The sequence below is a fragment of the Epinephelus lanceolatus genome, chromosome 3, assembly GCF_041903045.1.
Source record: "Epinephelus lanceolatus isolate andai-2023 chromosome 3, ASM4190304v1, whole genome shotgun sequence".
Lineage (NCBI taxonomy): Eukaryota > Metazoa > Chordata > Actinopteri > Perciformes > Serranidae > Epinephelus > Epinephelus lanceolatus.
Window position 1 is genome coordinate 7,140,448 of NC_135736.1, and position 19,661 is coordinate 7,160,108.

A 19,661-nucleotide genomic window follows, 5' to 3' on the forward strand; every position below is an offset into this window, starting at 1 on the left:
CAGTCCAAAGACATGCAGGTTGGGGATGGGTTAATTGGTCACTCTAAGTGTGAATGGTTGTCTGTCTTTATGGGTCAGCCCTGCGATAGTCTGGCCACCTGTCCTTGGTGTACCCTGCCTCTGACCTAATGTCAGATGGGATAGGCTCCAGCCCCTCCTCAACCCTCAAGAGGAGAAGTGGTTACGAAAATGGATGGATGTTTTTAGCTACCGTTTTAAAAGGTCTACCAAGTCCACATCTCTTTAAGCTCTTGGAGTATAGGTTACTAAATCTGCACTGCCTGTTTTATTGTTAGTGTAACTGTGTGAATATAAAAACCCTGCAGCAAAAGATGAGAGGAGTCTACAGTGTAGACTATTTGTATGTTTCAATTCATAAGCTGCCCCCTGCTGACTAGAAGTGGCTAATGTGCAGTATAATTACCAGGATTTAATACCACACTGACCGTACATGCTATGCTGTGCATGATATCTCAGTCAAAATTCAGTGAAGTAACCTGCAACAGACCCGTGGCTAGAAAGGAGACACTCCATGTGACATATGCAGGGTGGTATACACAAGGACAAAAGATCAAACAATACAACTTTGCATTTTAATTTATTTAAGTATAAAACTTGAGGAACCATAAAACAACTTGAACAGCTTTTGACAAAACAGTTAGCCATCTATTACAAAATGTACACCCAACCATTTAAAATATAGCTAACACTAATTCTGTAATAAAGAGAGCCAAACATGTTAAACCATGTCAAAACGTTCGTATTATTTAAAAGGAATAAAAGAGAAAAAACAGTTACTTAGGAAACAGACAAAAAAAGCAAACCTATCTTATTTATGACAAAACACACCCAAAAAGCCATTGCCTTATTACAGCAACATGTATTAGTGTCAGACTTTAAATCCCTCTTACTCAAAAATATATAAAAAAAATAAAACCCAATGCATCTTTAGCTAAAACTCTTTGCAGCCTCTGTAGAAAATGCATTGTTATCTTTCCGATGTCCCTGGAGTGAAATGTTGATAAACTCTGAGTTAAACTTTGGTGTATTTTTAGTGGTTTTGGCCGACTTTCTGATGTTAAGCTGAAGTCCCTCCACGTGCCTGCAAGAAATGGAAAATATATTTACATTTACATTTTCATATATTTACTCTCCTTCAAACCACAAAACAAAGTACTGGAATCACACACAGCCTGGCGGTTAGCTTATTTACTTGCTCTGAATAACGTCACAGACATGAACCCAGTTTACGCTTTATGTTTTGCTCAAGACTGTTCTGTGCTTGCTTTCCAGCTGGACTGAAGCAGCTTCCATACAATATGGTGAGAAGACTACAAAGATTTTCCAACTCACCATGGGCTTCATCTCTCGTCCATCTCCATCACCAGACTTGTACAAACCCTGTTTTTTACTGTTCTCAACATATTCCTAAGAAGGGAGAGACAGAGTTTAAGAACACTTATTTTAATCTTTTTTTATTTCAGAGAATATGTACGTTGCTGTTACAAGAACAAGAATAGAAGTGTCATGGTATGGAATCAGAAAGCATTGGGCGTTGAGGGAAAAATGGTGCTCAAAGTTCATAATGTCAATGCTAACTAGGAATACCCTTTTTGGATTTCATCTTGTTTTTCCTGAGTGCCAAATATTCACATCTGAATTTACACAAAATGTCCCCTAGTGTAAATGTGCATCAATATCAGTTTAAGTGTATGCTATTTTGAATATTATTACCACTAGACCTTACTATCAGACAGCAATTTCCACCTGGGAGCTGAAGCCATTATATTGATCTCTTAAAAGCCAAACTCCGATTTTTTTTAGGTGGTTAAAATAGGTTTTGCTGCTGACCCCCATCCACAGCAGTAGATTGCTTTGTTTCTGTGGCAGTACACCTGCCTGCTTCTCCAAACCATCATGGTACTGTAGGTAATGCACTGGTTATGAATAAGTACCTCATATATCTCCACTTCAAAAGATCTGAACTTTCGCTTTAAATAACTTGTATGTACTACTTTAGGATTAATCTGTTCGTATGGGTTGTTATTTGTTACATCATTAGCCGTTAGCCTTTATATCCCTTTACATGCACTATCCTCTTACCATTAAGGCCTTGTCCATGTAGAACTCGCGTCCAGGGCTGCCATCATTGTACTTTGTGTCCACAGCAAAGCAGAGGAAGAGAACGTCCACCACATTCTCAAAGACAGAGAGGAAGCAGTGAGCCACCAGGAAGGCAAACAGACAGACGATGAGGAGAGGTAGGACCCACACGGTGTAGTCCCGCTGGTAGTTCAGAGCTAGGACGCCGGCGAAAGCTGTACAGGAGACTACGAGAATCTGAGAGTGTAGATAAAAGAGAAGTTAAAAAAAATTAAGGTCAGTTTAGTTTGGGAAAGTATCTCAGATAAAACATTGTTTTAGTGGACAATAGGCCTGTCACAATAACTACCTATGTTGGACAATATATTGTCACAGATTTATGCCTCAATATAATAACAGTATAATAGCATAATTATAAAAGCACACCCTTGCAAAGAGCAATGAACTTTCAGTTATTGGAATATGAAAAAAGTACATATAAAATTATAGTAATTTTGTAGGAGTAGCCCAAAAATACTTTGAGACTTTTTTTTCTCCAACATAAACAAAACCAAGTGATGCCTCCTGCAACTATTAGGCAAGCTTCAAGAAGCTCTAAGAACACAGTAATTTCCTCTTTCATCCAGCCGCTGTGCTGCAGTCGGCTCCCGGGGATGGACGGCCTTGGAGCCAGTTCACTAGTGGATTTGCAAAGTGGAGGATGAAGTTGTCGGAGGGTAAAACTACAAACGATGCACCGAATTGCTCGTTGCCAGGGGTTGCCAAGCTGACAACTATCAGGACAATGACTTTTCCATTCCAAAAGTGCAGCTGCAGCTATCGGTCAGCTACACTGCGTCGTCTTTGAAGTGTTTTTTTTTTTTTTTTAATTTCCGGATTGGCGCAAAGAGGTGAGGGGAGGGGGGGAAAAAAAACAAAAAAACAAAAAAAAAACATTCTTGGTGACATTCTTATATAAACAAACACGCATGTAAACACAACAGGCAATATAAAGGTCATGTCCATATATATGACATTAAGTCGATAGCATAGTTATCTTGACAGGCCTAGTGGACAATAATAAAGAACATGTCTCTGTGCAGTACCTTTCCCAAGAAGAGAACAAAGTCGCCCACAGTGTTGATTGCGGCCACCCGGAGGGCATTCTCCACCAGAATAACGAAAGCCTCACGGGCAGAGGTGCAGAAACTGGTGCTGTTGATGGCTGTTGCAGTGTAAGCATTCTGAAATGAAGCAATACGAACATGTACACTGTAAAAACTTGTCTCCACTGTACAGTATACTAAATTTTCCCCCTTTACCAACCTGAAATTACTTACTTGATTTAAGTATGCAAGGCACTTCTCAAGACACCACAAACAGCAGACACAAGCTTTCAGCATGCAGCGAGCGCAGGCGTTTTCCTGTGAGAAAAGACAGACATTTACAGGATAACAAACCAATTAAAATGTGTGTATTAAAAGTTGATAATGTCCACTTAACAAAGTGTCTACAGGTATCAGACACTTGAGTTTAAAGTGTTTTAAGATATTTTCAAAATAATTTTAAACCAAATTCAGGACTGATTTTTACACAAATGATCTTTTTCTAATTTAAGCATTGCAGGTAAGTTAAAAGGAAGGTTTTATGTTGGAATATGGTTATCATTAATCTACATTTTGCCATTAGGTAAGTGCAAGTATAAAGTAAAAAGGCAGTATTAGGTTCAGTGGGAGGTTTAAAGATTTGTAACATCAGAAATGTGGACTTTGATGTAGAAAAGATGATGAAGTTAAATGATGAATAATAATGTTAGGTAAAGTTTGTAGCAAGTAAGATCTCGTGAATAAGAATTTGTGACTATTTAATGACTTACACTAAGGTGTAATATTTCTGAAATTGACTTTAAGACATTTTAAGACTTTTTTAAGGACGTGCAGACATCCTGCTTCCAGGCTCAATATTAGACCATAACAGAGTTTGCAGCATTTTTCAATAAACTTTGCATAAATGTCACAGCTCACCTTTCCTTTGAGCTGGGTGTGGAGATATGTTAGGATGAGACGAGGGATCTTAACAAGCGTGATGATGAAGGAGCCTTTGGCCAGAGTACCCAGATGGTAGCGGATGGCACGTAACATTGAGGAGAGGATGGGGGTTGCTGGCAACTGGGATTTATTCCTAAAGTTAATCAGATAGAGATAGAGATAGAGAGACAGGATAGACTTGAAGTTATATAGTCTAAAAATAGAATAATCCAATAAACATGACAGCAAAGACAACACAAAGTCTTCCATGTGATGAAATACAAATCACTTTCTGTCACTCCTTTCGTACCTGGTAAAATAGTAGGTGACCACAGCTCCAGCGATGGTCATCTGCTGGAACGCGAGAATAAACTCACTGATCCAGATGAGACCCACAGCATGATACCACACCAAGTACTGAAGAGGCCCCTGCATCTGATATTCAACTACACCTGTAGAGTTGTTTTTTACTGGCGTCCCTGTGAAGGAATATGAGCAGGAGGTTGGGTCAGATCTTACACTGTTCACTCAGTGTCATTTTACACAGGAAGTGTTCGTGTGTATTGTACACAACTGTATATTTCCTTAATAGTTTTTAGCATCCTATCTGGAAACCATTGCAATAAATTGCACCTGTCTGACTTTTACTTGTAATTAATGTATGTCTGCACCAAGCTACTGAGATGACTGACTGTCCTGTCACAACTGCTTTTCATGAACATTAAACACAATACATAAATTGGCTGGAGACCAACTGTGTGAAATGCACAGTAACATATACCATATTTTATAAATCGGAAACTTGTATTTTACCACATTTTCTCACATTTACATTGTGCAACGTTTCCTCTTTGCACAGCAATTTTCCATACCTCAGAGAGGAAGAACGTCAAACAAGTCCAGATTTTTTTTCTTTTTTAAAAAGTACCTATAAGCCTTCCCTTTACAGACATGTCTGTGTTATGCTAGTCTCATACAGTTTCGGGCAAAACCATGTAGTTTGTTGCCTGCAGTACAAATGTGTATTTTTGCCCACTGTATTTGAATATGTCTGCATACTGGGGTTCCTAAACAGTATTAAAATTACATAAATTGAGTATGACTAGAAAGCTGAGACTCTTGTGGATTCAATGAGCCCAACTGTATTCATGTGTAATGATGTTAGCCCCTATAGTAGCCATTTTATTGTATTGAGGCATTTTTTCCCCAAATTGACCTCACTTTTAGTGACCTCAGGGATAATCCCAGCCTCATGAAACATTATGACCACAAACTAGAGACCTGGAGCACACAGATGATGTGTGGCTTTCATAGGTATATTGACAACAAGGGAGATTGTCAGCACTTTGTAGAACAGAAATGCTCGCTATCTAAACACTAAGAAATGCAAAAGGTATTTTTCTGTGGTGTTCCTCAAGGTCCCCGATGTCTCATTGTGGTATTTTAGTACCATTTAACTAATTCTCAAGTCATAACAATTATTTAATGTTGCACCAAATCTATTTAACAAATGGTATCAACCAAAAAAATTGCTGCAACAACTTTTGAGACATAATGGAGCATGAAAATGGCCATCATATATTTCCATCATAATCCACCATACTTTTAACTTTCAAAGTTGAATAGGCACCAAACCAAAATACGTTTATTATTACAGATTGGAGACACAAAAAACTGTGCTGCACCTCAAATTAATCTTCAGATTCCCAGCTCTCAGATGAGGTATACCCCTACTATGGGACATATACTATTGACCTGCTTTCACCCCATAATGATCCCCTGTCCCCCCTAAAAAAGACAATAATGGGTCTTTGGTAGGGGGGAAGTGAAAGGGGTTAACTAATGCAACCAAAAGATACATTTTTGGAAAGCTTCATTATAAAATATATTTTATATAATATATTGTAAGACAAGATTTCACTGTGAGCAACTAAAATTCAATGTCACTGAAATAAAAACTACCACATTAATATGATTACAAACATTTTCATATTCACCACTATACATCCATAAAATAGCAAACAGAAAGCAAGAAAATGTTTTGACTTTGTTTGCACTGGCCTTTTGTTTTAAATACTTCTTTGCAGGAATTTAAAATCAGCTGCAGAAAAGAGAAGTGGGAGATGAAGAGAGAAGTCGTTCTTTGACTCCATCCTCCCACATCACGAGACTGGCACAAGATTCCAAATGTGGGAGTTTAGTCATGCCTCAAAACCAGGACAAAATGTCACAAGGAACAAACTTAATATTCTACTTGTTTGGGAACGCTACTGCTGACACTGATGCTGCAAACTACTGTAGTCTGTGTGCTGCACAGATAATAAAAAACTATTCTGAAGCACGTATACAACAATTTATCATACTAAATTACAAATGCAGTTTTGACACACATCCATGGAAATGAACTACCAGTACCACCAGCCTTTGTCTCACCTGAAGTCCCGAGAGCGAGAAGCACAGCAATCCAGTAGACCCAGAAGAGCATGAGGCAGAGGAAGGTCCAAAAAGGCTGCAGGGCCAGCAGGGGAAGGTGGATGAACACTTTACCAGCCACGTGAAACAGGGAGATGGTGAGAGCCACACGCTTCCTCATGAAGAACATCACCAGCAGGAGAACCACCTGGAGTTTTATACAAAGAATTGTGATCTAATGAATTCACTGAAAAGAGCTGCAGAGATGGACATTTCCTGTCATTTTAGGGAACAGTTGTACAAAAAGACACAAGTTTAACCCTCCTATTTAACCACATGCTGTGTTTTTTTATTAAGTACTTTGTGAAACTGTAAAAAACATGTAAACAGGATATCAACTATCACCAAATGCATGCACACATGCGGTACCTATGCTCTCAAACATACCGTGAAAATCGTAGCAACAATTGCATATATAAGCAGAGCCTTAACATTGTCTGAGGCCACTTCTTTCCCAAATACTGATAAGGTGTTACTGTCAAGGGCTTTCCTGTGGTCAACATAGAGCCACCAGAGGACGGCTGTCCCACCTGCAAAACATCAGAGCAGAAAAGAGTTCAAGTATAAAACACCCTTTGCTGTTATTTTGTATCAGTGTGATGTAACTGAGTGAAACAAAATGAAATATTAACATATATTACAGGGTACTTCAATCACAAAATGGTCTTTTTCACATCAACTGCTCACTGTGTGTTGCCTTGATTTTGTGGAGAAAACTGTTTTTCTTGCATGCCTCCACTGTGAACGGAGAAAGTACGAGGAGGCGTGCAAGAAAAACAAAATTTTCTTCATTAAAACAACATAACACACAGCAAGTAACTGATATACAAATGGTCATTTTGCAGGTGCAGTATTCCTTTAAAATGTCTAAATTGCTTACCTATGGAGCCGATGACTACTAGAACTGTTAGAATCCAAACCAGAACCTTGGTGATATAACGAATGACAACCATCAGGATCAGGGACAGGACTGAGAAAAAAACGACAAACATATGAGTATATAAAAGTTACATCATGAAAAGTGCTGATTTTATGATCTATATCCTTATGTTTGTATATATATATATATATACAGTACAGGCCAAATGTTTGGACACACCTTCTCATTCAATGCGTTTTCTTTATTTTCATGACTATTTACATTGTAGATTCTCACTGAAGGCATCAAAACTATGAATGAACACATGTGGAGTTATGTACTTAACAAAAAAAGGTGAAATAACTGAAAACATGTTTTATATTCTAGTTTCTTCAAAATAGCCACCCTTTGCTCTGATTACTGCTTTGCACACTCTCGGCATTCTCTCCATGAGCTTCAAGAGGTAGTCACCTGAAATGGTTTTCCAACAGTCTTGAAGGAGTTCCCAGAGGTGTTTAGCACTTGTTGGCCCCTTTGCCTTCACTCTGCGGTCCAGCTCACCCCAAACCATCTCGATTGGGTTCAGGTCCGGTGACTGTGGAGGCCAGGTCATCTGCCGCAGCACTCCATCACTCTCCTTCTTGGTCAAATAGCCCTTACACAGCCTGGAGGTGTGTTTGGGGTCATTGTCCTGTTGAAAAATAAATGATCGTCCAACTTAACGCAAACCGGATGGGATGGCATGTCGCTGCAGGATGCTGTGGTAGCCATGCTGGTTCAGTGTGCCTTCAATTTTGAATAAATCCCCAACAGTGTCACCAGCAAAACACCCCCACACCATCACACCTCCTCCTCCATGCTTCACAGTGGGAACCAGGCATGTGGAATCCATCCGTTCACCTTTTCTGCGTCTCACAAAGACACGGCGGTTGGAACCAAAGATCTCAAATTTGGACTCATCAGACCAAAGCACAGATTTCCACTGGTCTAATGTCCATTCCTTGTGTTTCTTGGCCCAAACAAATCTCTTCTGCTTGTTGCCTCTCCTTAGCAGTGGTTTCCTAGCAGCTATTTGACCATGAAGGCCTGATTGGCGCAGTCTCCTCTTAACAGTTGTTCTAGAGATGGGTCTGCTGCTACAACTCTGTGTGGCATTCATCTGGTCTCTGATCTGAGCTGCTGTTAACTTGCGATTTCTGAGGCTGGTGACTCGGATGAACTTATCCTCAGAAGCAGAGGTGACTCTTGGTCTTCCTTTCCTGGGTCGGTCCTCATGTGTGCCAGTTTCGTTGTAGCGCTTGATGGTTTTTGCGACTCCACTTGGGGACACATTTAAAGTTTTTGCAATTTTCCGGACTGACTGACCTTCATTTCTTAAAGTAATGATGGCCACTCGTTTTTCTTTAGTTAGCTGATTGGTTCTTGCCATAATATGAATTTTAACAGTTGTCCAATAGGGCTGTCGGCTGTGTATTAACCTGACTTCTGCACAACACAACTGATGGTCCCAACCCCATTGATAAAGCAAGAAATTCCACTAATTAACCCTGATAAGGCACACCTGTGAAGTGGAAACCATTTCAGGTGACTACCTCTTGAAGCTCATCGAGAGAATGCCAAGAGTGTGCAAAACAGTAATCAGAGCAAAGGGTGACTATTTTGAAGAAACTAGAATATAAAACATGTTTTCAGTTATTTCCCCTTGTTTTTTAAGTACATAACTCCACATGTGTTCATTCATAGTATTGATGCCTTCAGTGAGAATCTACAATGTAAATAGTCATGAAAATAAAGAAAACGCATTGAATGAGAAGGTGTGTCCAAACTTTTGGCCTGTACTGTATATATTTACATATTTACAAGGTTTGATAAAATATTGCTTTATCTTAAATTAAAATAAAGACACTGAAAACTGTAACTGCAATGTAATTGAGCCATGGGTTTGTCATTTAAACAGTGAGTGAATGAGAACAGCCCAGACATCCCATTTGTGGAGACTGCTTTAAATCATGTAGCCTTGACAGTCTATGCCACCAAACAACACAGATAAAATAACTGAGAAAAAAAAGATGTCTCAAACTGACATGGGATCTGTCTTTTCTGCTGCACCAATGAGAGGAGTTAGAGCAGACCTTAAATTAATGCCTGTGGGCTAAACTTCAGCGGATACAATGGCTGTAACCACTCAGACATTTCCTGTTATTTTTATGACAAAAATAGCTTCGCTTCCGAAAGTTGCTTTCCTACTGAATCCTCATGAGCCATCCTGTTGGCAGTGCAGTGGGAGCAGACAACAACAATAACAACATAAAACCACACCAGTAGCTTGTCATCTAATAGAAACAACTAATGATTCACATCAAATATCTACATGTATATTGTTAGCCAGATGCAACCATGTGTTATACCTAAAGCCAGCACACAGAGGCCCATGATGATCTCCTTGCTGGCCATGACTCCAGCGACGATCCGCCGCAGCACAGTGTTGTCACTGACGAATGTGATGAATGCCTGGGCGAATTCAGCATAGCAGCCAACATCCACAGGAATACAGCGGTGGAGCACTGGGATAGGCTTACTACAGACATGACAAAGATGAAGAACACAGGTTAGTTTTTTATAATGGCAAGTCTTGAAGCAGAAGACTATGGACTATAACACTACATCTACAGTCTTTACTTGGTCCTGGAATGTGTAGGAGAATGTTACAGTGCACATTTGTGCGACATTTTGTTTTGGAATTAACCAAACAAAATTTCATTTTTATAGCATCAAACTATTTAACCAAACTTATCAGAAAAAATAAACACTTGAACATCAACGTGATACAAACTTACTAAAATGACAAGATTTTAATGTGTAGTTTGAGTTTTTAGATTAGCCTATGTCCCATCCGCTTACATGGAGGGAGCTGTCACACCATCCATCTTTAACTTTACTCACTGGACCAGTGATCTGTCTGTCCATCTCCCTACCTTTCATTCCAATCCATTTCATTTAAAGGAGGTGTATGTGACATTCTGAGCATATCTAGGAGGGCTGGAGCCTATCCCAGCTGACACTGATAGAGAGGCGGGGTACAGCCTGGATGGATCGCCAGACTATCATACGGCTGACACATAGAGACAGACAACTATTCACTCTCACACTTTCACCTGGGGGCAATTTAGAGTCACCAATGAACCTGCATGTCTTTGGACTGTGGAAGGAGGCCAGAGTGCCCGAAGAAAACCCACGCTGACATGGGGAGAACATGCAAACTCTGCACGAAGGGCACCCCCCACCCCGGGGTTTGAACCCCCCACCCTGGGTTTAAACCAGGAGCCCTCTTCCTGTGAGGCAACAATGCTAACTACTGCACAACCATGCCATCAATTCATTTCTCAAAATGTTGATTCTTGATAACAATGAATTTCTTAGTAGTGAAAGTCTTCACTGTAGATATCTGTAACTTAATTACAACTAGTCGACACCTTACCATTGACTTCTATTCACACTCAATAACAGACATCTGTAATTCAATTTTGACTTGTTCTGTTTCCAAGTCAACATATCCATAATGTCATTTCGACTAGTTGCAATACTAATCAATCATATCAACAACTTCGTTCTCACTTTTCAAAAATGTTATTTCTTGATATCAACAATTCAATTCTCACTAGCGGCAATGTTCATTCTATATACACACAACTGTTCTTACATTACAGATATCATAAATGATATAGATATCTAAAATTCAATTCTGACAAGTCAAAATTAAATTATTGATAGGGTGGCTTGGAATTATGACTATGAATGTAAGGATATATGCGGGCACATATTTGAGATATATCTACAGTTGCTTTTATAATTTAATTTTAGAAATCAGAAACTTCCTAATAGTCAAAAAGTAATTGTAGATATCTTTAATGACATATGTACATATCTGAAATAATTGTGCTATTTGTAATTGTTGCTCTTAGTAGTAAAAAAGAAAGCACTGATATCTATAATTAAATGAAAGATATCCATCAGTTTTAACTCATCGAAATGTCATTTTTACATGTGAAAATATATTTGTAACATGTCAAAACTGTTCCATGGACATCTTAAATTAACATTCCAACATGTCGAAATGTCATTTTGGCCAGTGAAAACTAAATTGCTACAAGTCAGACCTATTAATTAAATTTTCAAAGGGCTTGCCAAAGGTAACTGCCATAGAGCACAGTGCAGAGCAGTGGCAATTAGCCAGCCAGTGGGATACACACATGCACTAACATGCACACATAGCCGGACTGTCTACAATGACAACATACAGAGAAACTCATATTACAACACACACAGGGGAGCTTGACTTCGTTCTCTGCACAGGATGCCATTAGTCTGCTACATCGTTACATAGCAAATAGTTTGCTGCTGTTTTAATGCTCTGAACGCCACATACAGCTCCTTTAATTCAAACCTAAAGGATGTGCAGGATTACCTTGGTACAACAGGGAGTTTGGGACATTTAGTAAATCTGTCTCCATGGCCCGTGTATCTTGTAGGAGTAATATCATAGGAGCAGAGATGAGATCCTATCAACAGGAAAACCAAAAATTAGATTACAAGTTCAGAATATTTAAAATGTGTCAGCAAGTAATTATAATGTCATCAATTTATATCCCATTAAGTCCAACATTTCTCATAAACACATGGAAATATCAGTAAACAGAACTCTCTCACTTAAAGGGTATCTCTGGTATTTTTTAACCTGGACCCTATTTTCCCATTTTTGGTGTCATGTGGAAACAGTTTTTAAAATTGGTCCAGTATTGAGAGAGCGCGCTGCAGCCAGTAGCAGTGAAACAGGCTGCAATGTAACCACTCAGGGCAGGTGTGTCACGTCAATGTGTGTCCAGTTTAAGTGTTTAAAAGTGCTTGTTTTCCCACTGACAGGCTCAGATTGTTATTATTAGTGTGTGATGACATTACGGAAGGGACGCTAAAGGGGAAGTCTTGTTCTGAAATCTTGCAGACTTTTTCAGAGTGCCAAAATTAGCCACAACATTTAAATCTTTTAGAGAACAGCGAGATGAGCCATCTATACACTAACACAACAAACTATTACTGGCATTTCTCCCTCCAACTCTCACTAACTTTTCAATTGTTTTCTTCCTGCAACAAGTCACCTTCATGAGATTTCAGAATGAGACTTCTCCTTTAGGGAGACTTGGACATGAAACAGACCAGAAAAAGTGAAAGGTATGGAAAAATGTTTCACTTCTCTGGAGGATCCTTTCCATAATGTTGTGAGACATTTGTAGTAACAATCCTGTGGCAAAAACAAGCACTTTTACTGGATGTACCTTGACGAGGCCCACATGCTGTACTGAACCAATATCAAAAATTGTTGTCTCCTTTTGTCACTTAGAAACCAGAAAAACCATGGGAAAGTAGGATCCACCTTTTTCAAAACATTTTTTACTTCTGTTTTTCTCTCACCGTTATTCAGAGCAAACTGCTTTAAATCACTGTAAGACGTGAGTTCAGCAGCAGGACATTTGGAGACACACAGGGCAATGGACTTGATCTTCCTGTTAATTAAGTCAACGTTGCAAGGGTCCAGAAAGAACACATACCTGATAGGAAGAAAGAATTCATGTTCATTAACTGTTAAATATTAAGTGCTGTCACACCTTTACCCTCAAAATAACCAACTATTTCACTTTGACAAAAAAAAAAATCTGTATATTTGGTTATTACTATGCCAGTTGGGGCTGTTCTGTCTGGGCAGAAAATGAAAGATGGTGACATTTGCTACCCTGCCACACAGATCCGTCTTTGTAGCTGAAACGCCTTTTATTCAAAGCCTCCATGGGCAATCAGCCCATCAATAAAGCATGACCCATTGTTCCAGTAAAACTGGGCCTACAGGCTGCATGCTGATGGAGAGCTACTGCCCAAATGGAGGAATAACATCAAAGACTTCTCACATAAATTATGACAAGGAGAGAATTTGTGACAATTCTGTCCGGGTGATAAAAATACACATTAACCTCGGCTTTCTTAGTGCCAGAAATATGCCCTTAAACTATGCTTTTCATTCAGATATGTGAAGAATTCAAACAGCAGAGTACAGTGCGAAATTGAGTCAGTACAGCTCTGTGTTCTTGATATTAATCTATGTGAGCCCTCTGACTAATGACATCTTCTTCTCTTCAATTTATGATAATGAAGTTGCTCAAACAGACCTAACATGAGCCGTCTGTTGGTAGCTTCTACAACTTTTGTGTAAGAGTGAATTATTATGCTGCTATTTGGAATGTGTAATTTTCAGGTGAAGGTAAGTACGTCACGATCTGGGCAGCTGAACCTTAAAAACTATCTAAGCCAGAATGGGAGGTAAACTGAAGTGTTTACAAATGCACTATCCAGTTGTTTGTGGCAAATTAGATCAGGATTACATGATACAATCCTTGCATGCACACAAGTAATGCTGAATGCCTCTTCTCTGCCACCAACACTCATCTACAGAGGGCAAAAGAGGTCTTAACATTTCTACTTTAATGTACTGAATCTATAACTAAATGTTCTGTTACTGCAGCTAACTAAATCAGAACCAAAACAGAACAAATGAAAATACTTCAGGGACATCAGGGATTTGCTGCTACATATTTTAGCATGAATTTGTTGTAAATAAAACTCCTATGTCTTACATTAAGTCATCTAAAAGAGAGAGAGAGGAAAAAAAAATCAGACTAACTTGTTTTCCGTCATGTCCCGGCCGCTGAGGGGTACCCCCTCGATCTTGGTGTTATTCTTGCCACATGTGTTGCCATAACTGTCATATCCTGAGATAAGCCTGGACGCAGCTCCTGTGGCGATGGGATAGCCACAAATACACAGCTGTGGATGACACAGATTAGAGCAGATCATGTTAACTATGTGCAGGATAACATAAAATACATGGCATTACTATGTCAATAATCAGATCGACCCATGCACTCTTCTTTAGTAGGTTATGCTTGACAAGAATCTAGAATCAAAACTTGTTTTTTAATTTGCAAGGATGTAGTTTGTGGTGCTGTTAAACTGATTTTTTGTTACACTAACAGATATTTCTAATTACTTGTCCACCCCTTATATATCTGTTAGGGTGAACACTCTTCAGTATAGCACAATGTAATTAAACAGCACCACAAACTACTAGGGATGGGGGAAAAAATGATACAGCATAGTATCGCAATATTTTTGTGTGGCAATATCGTATTGTCACATAATGCCATGTATCAAATTTTTTCAATCAAATAAATCATTAATATTAAAAATACAAATTAAACATAAGGTGGCCTACTAGCATAATATTATCAATTGCCTTTTCAGTCCACTGGATACATTTTGCTGCAGATAAAATGACTGAAGTGAGATGAACGAGCTGAAAAAAAAAAAAAAAAAATCTTGTTAGATAAAACAGTTGTTGACAAAGTTTTTAAATCGCGAAACAATATTACTGCAGTTTTAAGCGTGTATGCTGATTATTGCAATAAAACATATTGTCATATATTGCGATCAGGGGTGTGCCATATCATATCGTTCACGATAATACCGGCATAATTGTTAATGTTATGAAAAATTCATATTTGCAATATTTAGACTTGTTGACATATTGATTTCTTCTTAAATTAATAACATTTTTTTTTTTACTAATTTGTCATATTGTCAAGAATATTGTTGCAAAAATACTTTGAAATATTGTGATATTAATTTGGGGCCATATTAACACCCCTAATTGTGATTTATAACCGTTTTTCAATGGCAAACTATGTCCCCAAAGGAAAACTTTGTCAACATCTGTGCTACCTAGTAACATAAAGTTTTCAGTCTGTTCAGCTAACTTTTTTTCCAGCAAAATGTATCCAGTGGATTGAAAAAGCAAATGATAAATTATTTTAGTAGGCTGCCAAAAGTTTAATTTGTATTTGAAATATTATTAATTTATACAGTAAAAAAATACTTGGCATCCATGTCACAATCCCATATTGCCACACAAAAATATATTTTCCCCACCCCTTTAAGTTTGGAAATTTATATTTTTGTCCAGCTGCCACTGTGACTAGTGGATCCTTAAATCTACCAGACACTCATCAGATAAGCATAGCTTTTCTGGCTGGTGAGTGAAACTAATCTATCAGCCACTTACATAGTTTAGAGGCATTTGGCTGATGGCTGGTGCTTATTTCCAACCCTGTAGCCTACACAAATACAGTTCCCAAAAATTACCATAAAGTTAAATCAACATCTTTGTTAAACACAAATTGACTATTTTACCTCTGGTGAATGACTTAATGCTGCTGCATTCCTATAGTTACTGTATTAGACTGCATCAGCTTTAGCCGGGTGGACATGATAAAATGGCAACTCAGTTAAAACTTACCATCCCAATACAAAACACAGTGAATATGATGAGCCATGGGATGTCCGTGCAACTGCGCTCCTCCAGCGGTTTCCAGTCACGTTTGCTCTGCCAAGGCATAAATAAAGGACAATAAGAGAAGACACAGATAGCTTTATTTCTGTTTTAGTTGCGGCTGCTGCTGCAGTAGCTCCCCCGCTGCTCCACAATCAGCAGACAAACCACTGTGTTGTTGCTGTAAAACAAAATGCTGCCACTGACTCAAGAAGTGACGCTGTCGTTACACCCGCTGTGTCAAACTCCTCCGCGAATTACTGCCATAGTTTTCAAGGGAGCCATAGCTGCCATCCTGCTGTAGCTAACTTACCTCGGTGCTGGTACAACATCCCATTTTGAGCGACTTCAGCTAACTTTGACGAAAACTAAACTTTCAAGTTCCTTTTATTCGGTTAAACTTTTTCGGCTCATTTCCCTTTCCTTTTCCCTTTCTCTTTTCTTTCTACCGTTACCTGCAAACCAAACAAAGACACAAATTACACCTTTGTTTGGGACCTATACAATTCAAAAACTAACGCCCATTTATAAAACTCCCTTTGAGCTGCAGGTAAACACGGAAGAAGTCAAATGTCTTGTGCTGCCTTCACGGACTATCAGAAATATCAAGATCTAACTGAAGACATACAGCAATGGTGGAGATTCAACACTTTGCAGCTGTTGTTGTCATCAAAGCCTTAAAGTAACATATTGATCTTTGCTTCTGTATAGCAGGGGCGTCACAGAGGGAGAAAAGTAGAACTGATTACCCAGGGCCCAGTCTCAAAAATCCTGGGATGAAAAGTTTGATTTTGTTTGCAGTTTTTGATGTTTAAGTCATTAATGCCATAACTAAATTAAAATTGGTCGAATACTCACAAGGAGAGAGGGTTTGGACTTCCGGACTCAAAACTGTCCCACTTATCTTTTGAAATGGCTAAAACAGCAAAATATTGGAATGATGCAGTAGATAAAGCACTCTGGATGGACACTGAATACAAGATGTACTCACCATGTAATCCTATTGTTGCTTTATCTCAAACAACAAGTAATATTACAAACCCAGTCCTCCATTCAACAGATTTGTGGATCAAAGTCCATAAAATGTTAAAACTAACACATAATTTACAAAGTTACTCCTCACTGTGGCACAACTGTTTGAGGATCGTTTATTTCTTTGATACACTTATCTATTAAGGGATTTAATTTGGTAGGAAAAGGACATTTTTGGAAATACAGATAAGAAGTTGTATTATGTCAAAGTCCTACAATATAGCTGATAACATAACTGCAAACTATCCCAAATTACCACCAGAAACCCACAAAGCTTCACAGTTGTATAAAGTAACTACCTCCCTCCTGTATGATAAGTCTCCGAATGTAAAATTGATTTGGCAAAGGGGCCTTAGGAGGAAAGAAATTGATGGTGACAGATGGTCTAAAATTGTCTCCAGATGTGGTAAATATGTGAGAGAAGTGAGGGGCAAGCTCACACAATATAAGGTACTGCACTGATATTATCACGTCTCTACAGAATTAAGCTGTTAAATAACAATAGCTGCTGGAGATGTAAAACTGAAATAAGAACGTTCCTGCACTGTGTATGGGAATGTTGTTCGGTCAGGCCGCTCTAGATTAGAGTCTTAGAAATTTTAAGTAGTTTGGTTCTGGGGGATCGGTCGCAAATACCAAACATATCCAAGTGTGCATTTCCTGTGATTATTGTGGGTCTAATAACTGTCTGTCGAGTTATTCTAAGACACTGGAAGACATGAGTGTATGCTCAGTAGAATAAATGGCGATCAGGAGAAAGAAGTATCTCCTTAGGACCTGATATGGACTCATATCAAAATGGAAGATAAGCCTACATAATTATGAACTTGTTCTGTGACTATGTGACCCTGTAGAGTGATGTATGAGGACATATGTGGGACATGTTTTTGTTTGTTAGTTTGTTTTCTTCTCTTTCCTTCAAGACTAATTTGTCAATTTTTTTATGCACTGGAGTCCACCTCCATATTATAAAAAAATATGTGCCTTGTATTCTTGTATGTCCCGGAAAATAATATATGTATGCCATGTACCAAGCCTTTCAAACCAATAAAAACTTGAATTATAAAAAGATTGGTGGAATAAATCACTTCACAGACTAAACTTTGTATGAGGCTCTCTGAGACCCCTCTCACCCCCATATGGTTTAGTCCACCCCTACGTTGGGATTCACGTCTAATTGCAGCTAGAGCCTGAGTGACTGCTTATACTGGTGGAGCACCAACGTACACACTGTCATGTCTTTCCCCAAGAAATGGAAATCGGGATTCCAAAAAAGAAAAGAAAGACAGAAAGGAAGGAAAGCAAAATGATAACTGATAATTAACCCCTGTTGTGAAGTTCTTTACATCATTTTTTATATAATTGCTTACAGCAACTCCTTCTCATTTGTACCAACTGAAATAAGCTACATTATAGAGTGCTAAAGATAATAATAATAATTATAATAAACTTTATCTTTATAGCACCTTTCAAAACACAGTTACAAAGTGCTGTACAAGAAAACTAAACACAATTAAAACATGAGAAGAGTAAAAGAAATAACATGTCATAAAATGTCATCTAGTAACAGATAAAATAAGGAAGGCCAAAGCTAAAATCAAGATAATAAAAGGTCATTAAAATCAGTAAGATAGCAATCAAACAGACAGACAGCTCAGATAAAGTCAGGCTATGCTTTCCGATAGAAGTACGTTTTTAGGAGAGCCAGTGACTCAGACAGCTTACTTAGTACATGCAGGATTTACAAAGTTACAAGGTGCAGTGAAAGCAGCATAACAGTAATAGACTGGAGGCATGTAGAGAAGACACACGTGTTGAATTTGGCGCCGTTTGCTGGAGTAATGGAGAAATGAAGGCGAACTGTGACTTGAGGATGAACATGACTCACAGTGTGGCCAGGCTTGTGTGTCATAATTGAAGACAGTTATATTTTAAAGACAAATAACGCTTAATTAATTGACTAAAAGTAACGTAAACCGGAGGAACTGCCAGCTTGCAAAACTAACCGTGCCACCGCACAGCTGCCATTTTACCCATAAAAGGTAAATCGTGATGAGCTTCACGTTCACACACAGTCTTTGCTCATGTTATGAGGTTTTTTGGGGTTTTTTTGGTAAAAGTGTATGTTATTCTTTTTCCCTCATGTGCGAGCAGTCTGCTTCTCCTTTTGGAAAATCTACATTAAACGAAGGTTTTGCGGCTCCTGCCACAAGCTGCTTTTATGTTAACCACTAAATTAGTTTCCATTGACAGAGCAGATGTAAGGATGGACACTAAGTGCAAGCAGCAGAAGGTAGACCACGCAATTCAGGCAATTTTTACCTCACAGTCCTGAATTTACTTTCTTCCAGCATGTTAAATTAGCTGACAATGTTCCAAAAATAATCCACAAAGACAAATATAAACTTAAAATAGCAGATGGTGCTTATCTATATGTAAAACAACGACCCACACTGACAAATGTAACGTTTTATCGCCCCCAGCAGTTTGTGCCGTGTTATCACAGCCAGGTTCTTTCATCAAATGCTTTTTGTTTGAATACTTTTAGACACTGAGGTGGCCCTGCTGCTGGGGGACTACAGGACTTCATCTTTGCTCAGAGGCAGTTGAGTGGGGATGTCCGCTGACAAAGAGACTGCTGCAGGCACTCCAGCTGAAGGATGGTCTCCTCCTCACTCACTGTGCAACATCACTTCATGTAGTCGGAGCTTTGGAGAGGCACACATATTTGCAAGTCTAAGCAGCGGCAAAGGTTAGT

General features: G+C 38.7%; 1 protein-coding gene across 1 annotated transcript; it reads right to left on the reverse strand.

Moving 5' to 3' along the window:
• Positions 1-581: 581 nt before the first annotated feature.
• On the reverse strand, positions 582-16,439 carry slc44a1a (solute carrier family 44 member 1a). The gene is made up of 16 exons (XM_033623010.2): positions 16,185-16,439; positions 15,839-15,925; positions 14,168-14,310; positions 12,907-13,043; positions 11,906-11,999; positions 9,849-10,018; positions 7,462-7,551; positions 6,969-7,111; positions 6,543-6,729; positions 4,420-4,588; positions 4,107-4,263; positions 3,423-3,506; positions 3,189-3,326; positions 2,104-2,340; positions 1,354-1,428; positions 582-1,102 (listed from the first exon to the last, which is right to left on the reverse strand). Exons 1-16 carry the CDS (start codon positions 16,206-16,208, stop codon positions 1,079-1,081), a joined length of 1,959 nt encoding a protein of 652 aa, XP_033478901.1. The 5' UTR covers positions 16,209-16,439; the 3' UTR covers positions 582-1,078.
• Positions 16,440-19,661: the final 3,222 nt, after the last annotated feature.

Coding starts and splice junctions, on each gene's coding strand:
- slc44a1a (XM_033623010.2), bottom strand. CDS start 16,208: ATGGGATGTTGTACCAGCACCGAG. Junction 15,926..16,184: donor GATGTTGTACCAGCACCGAG/GTAAGTTAGCTA, acceptor ATGCCTTGGCAG/AGCAAACGTGACTGGAAACC. Junction 13,044..14,167: donor CGGGACATGACGGAAAACAA/GTTAGTCTGATT, acceptor TCTTCCTATCAG/GTATGTGTTCTTTCTGGACC.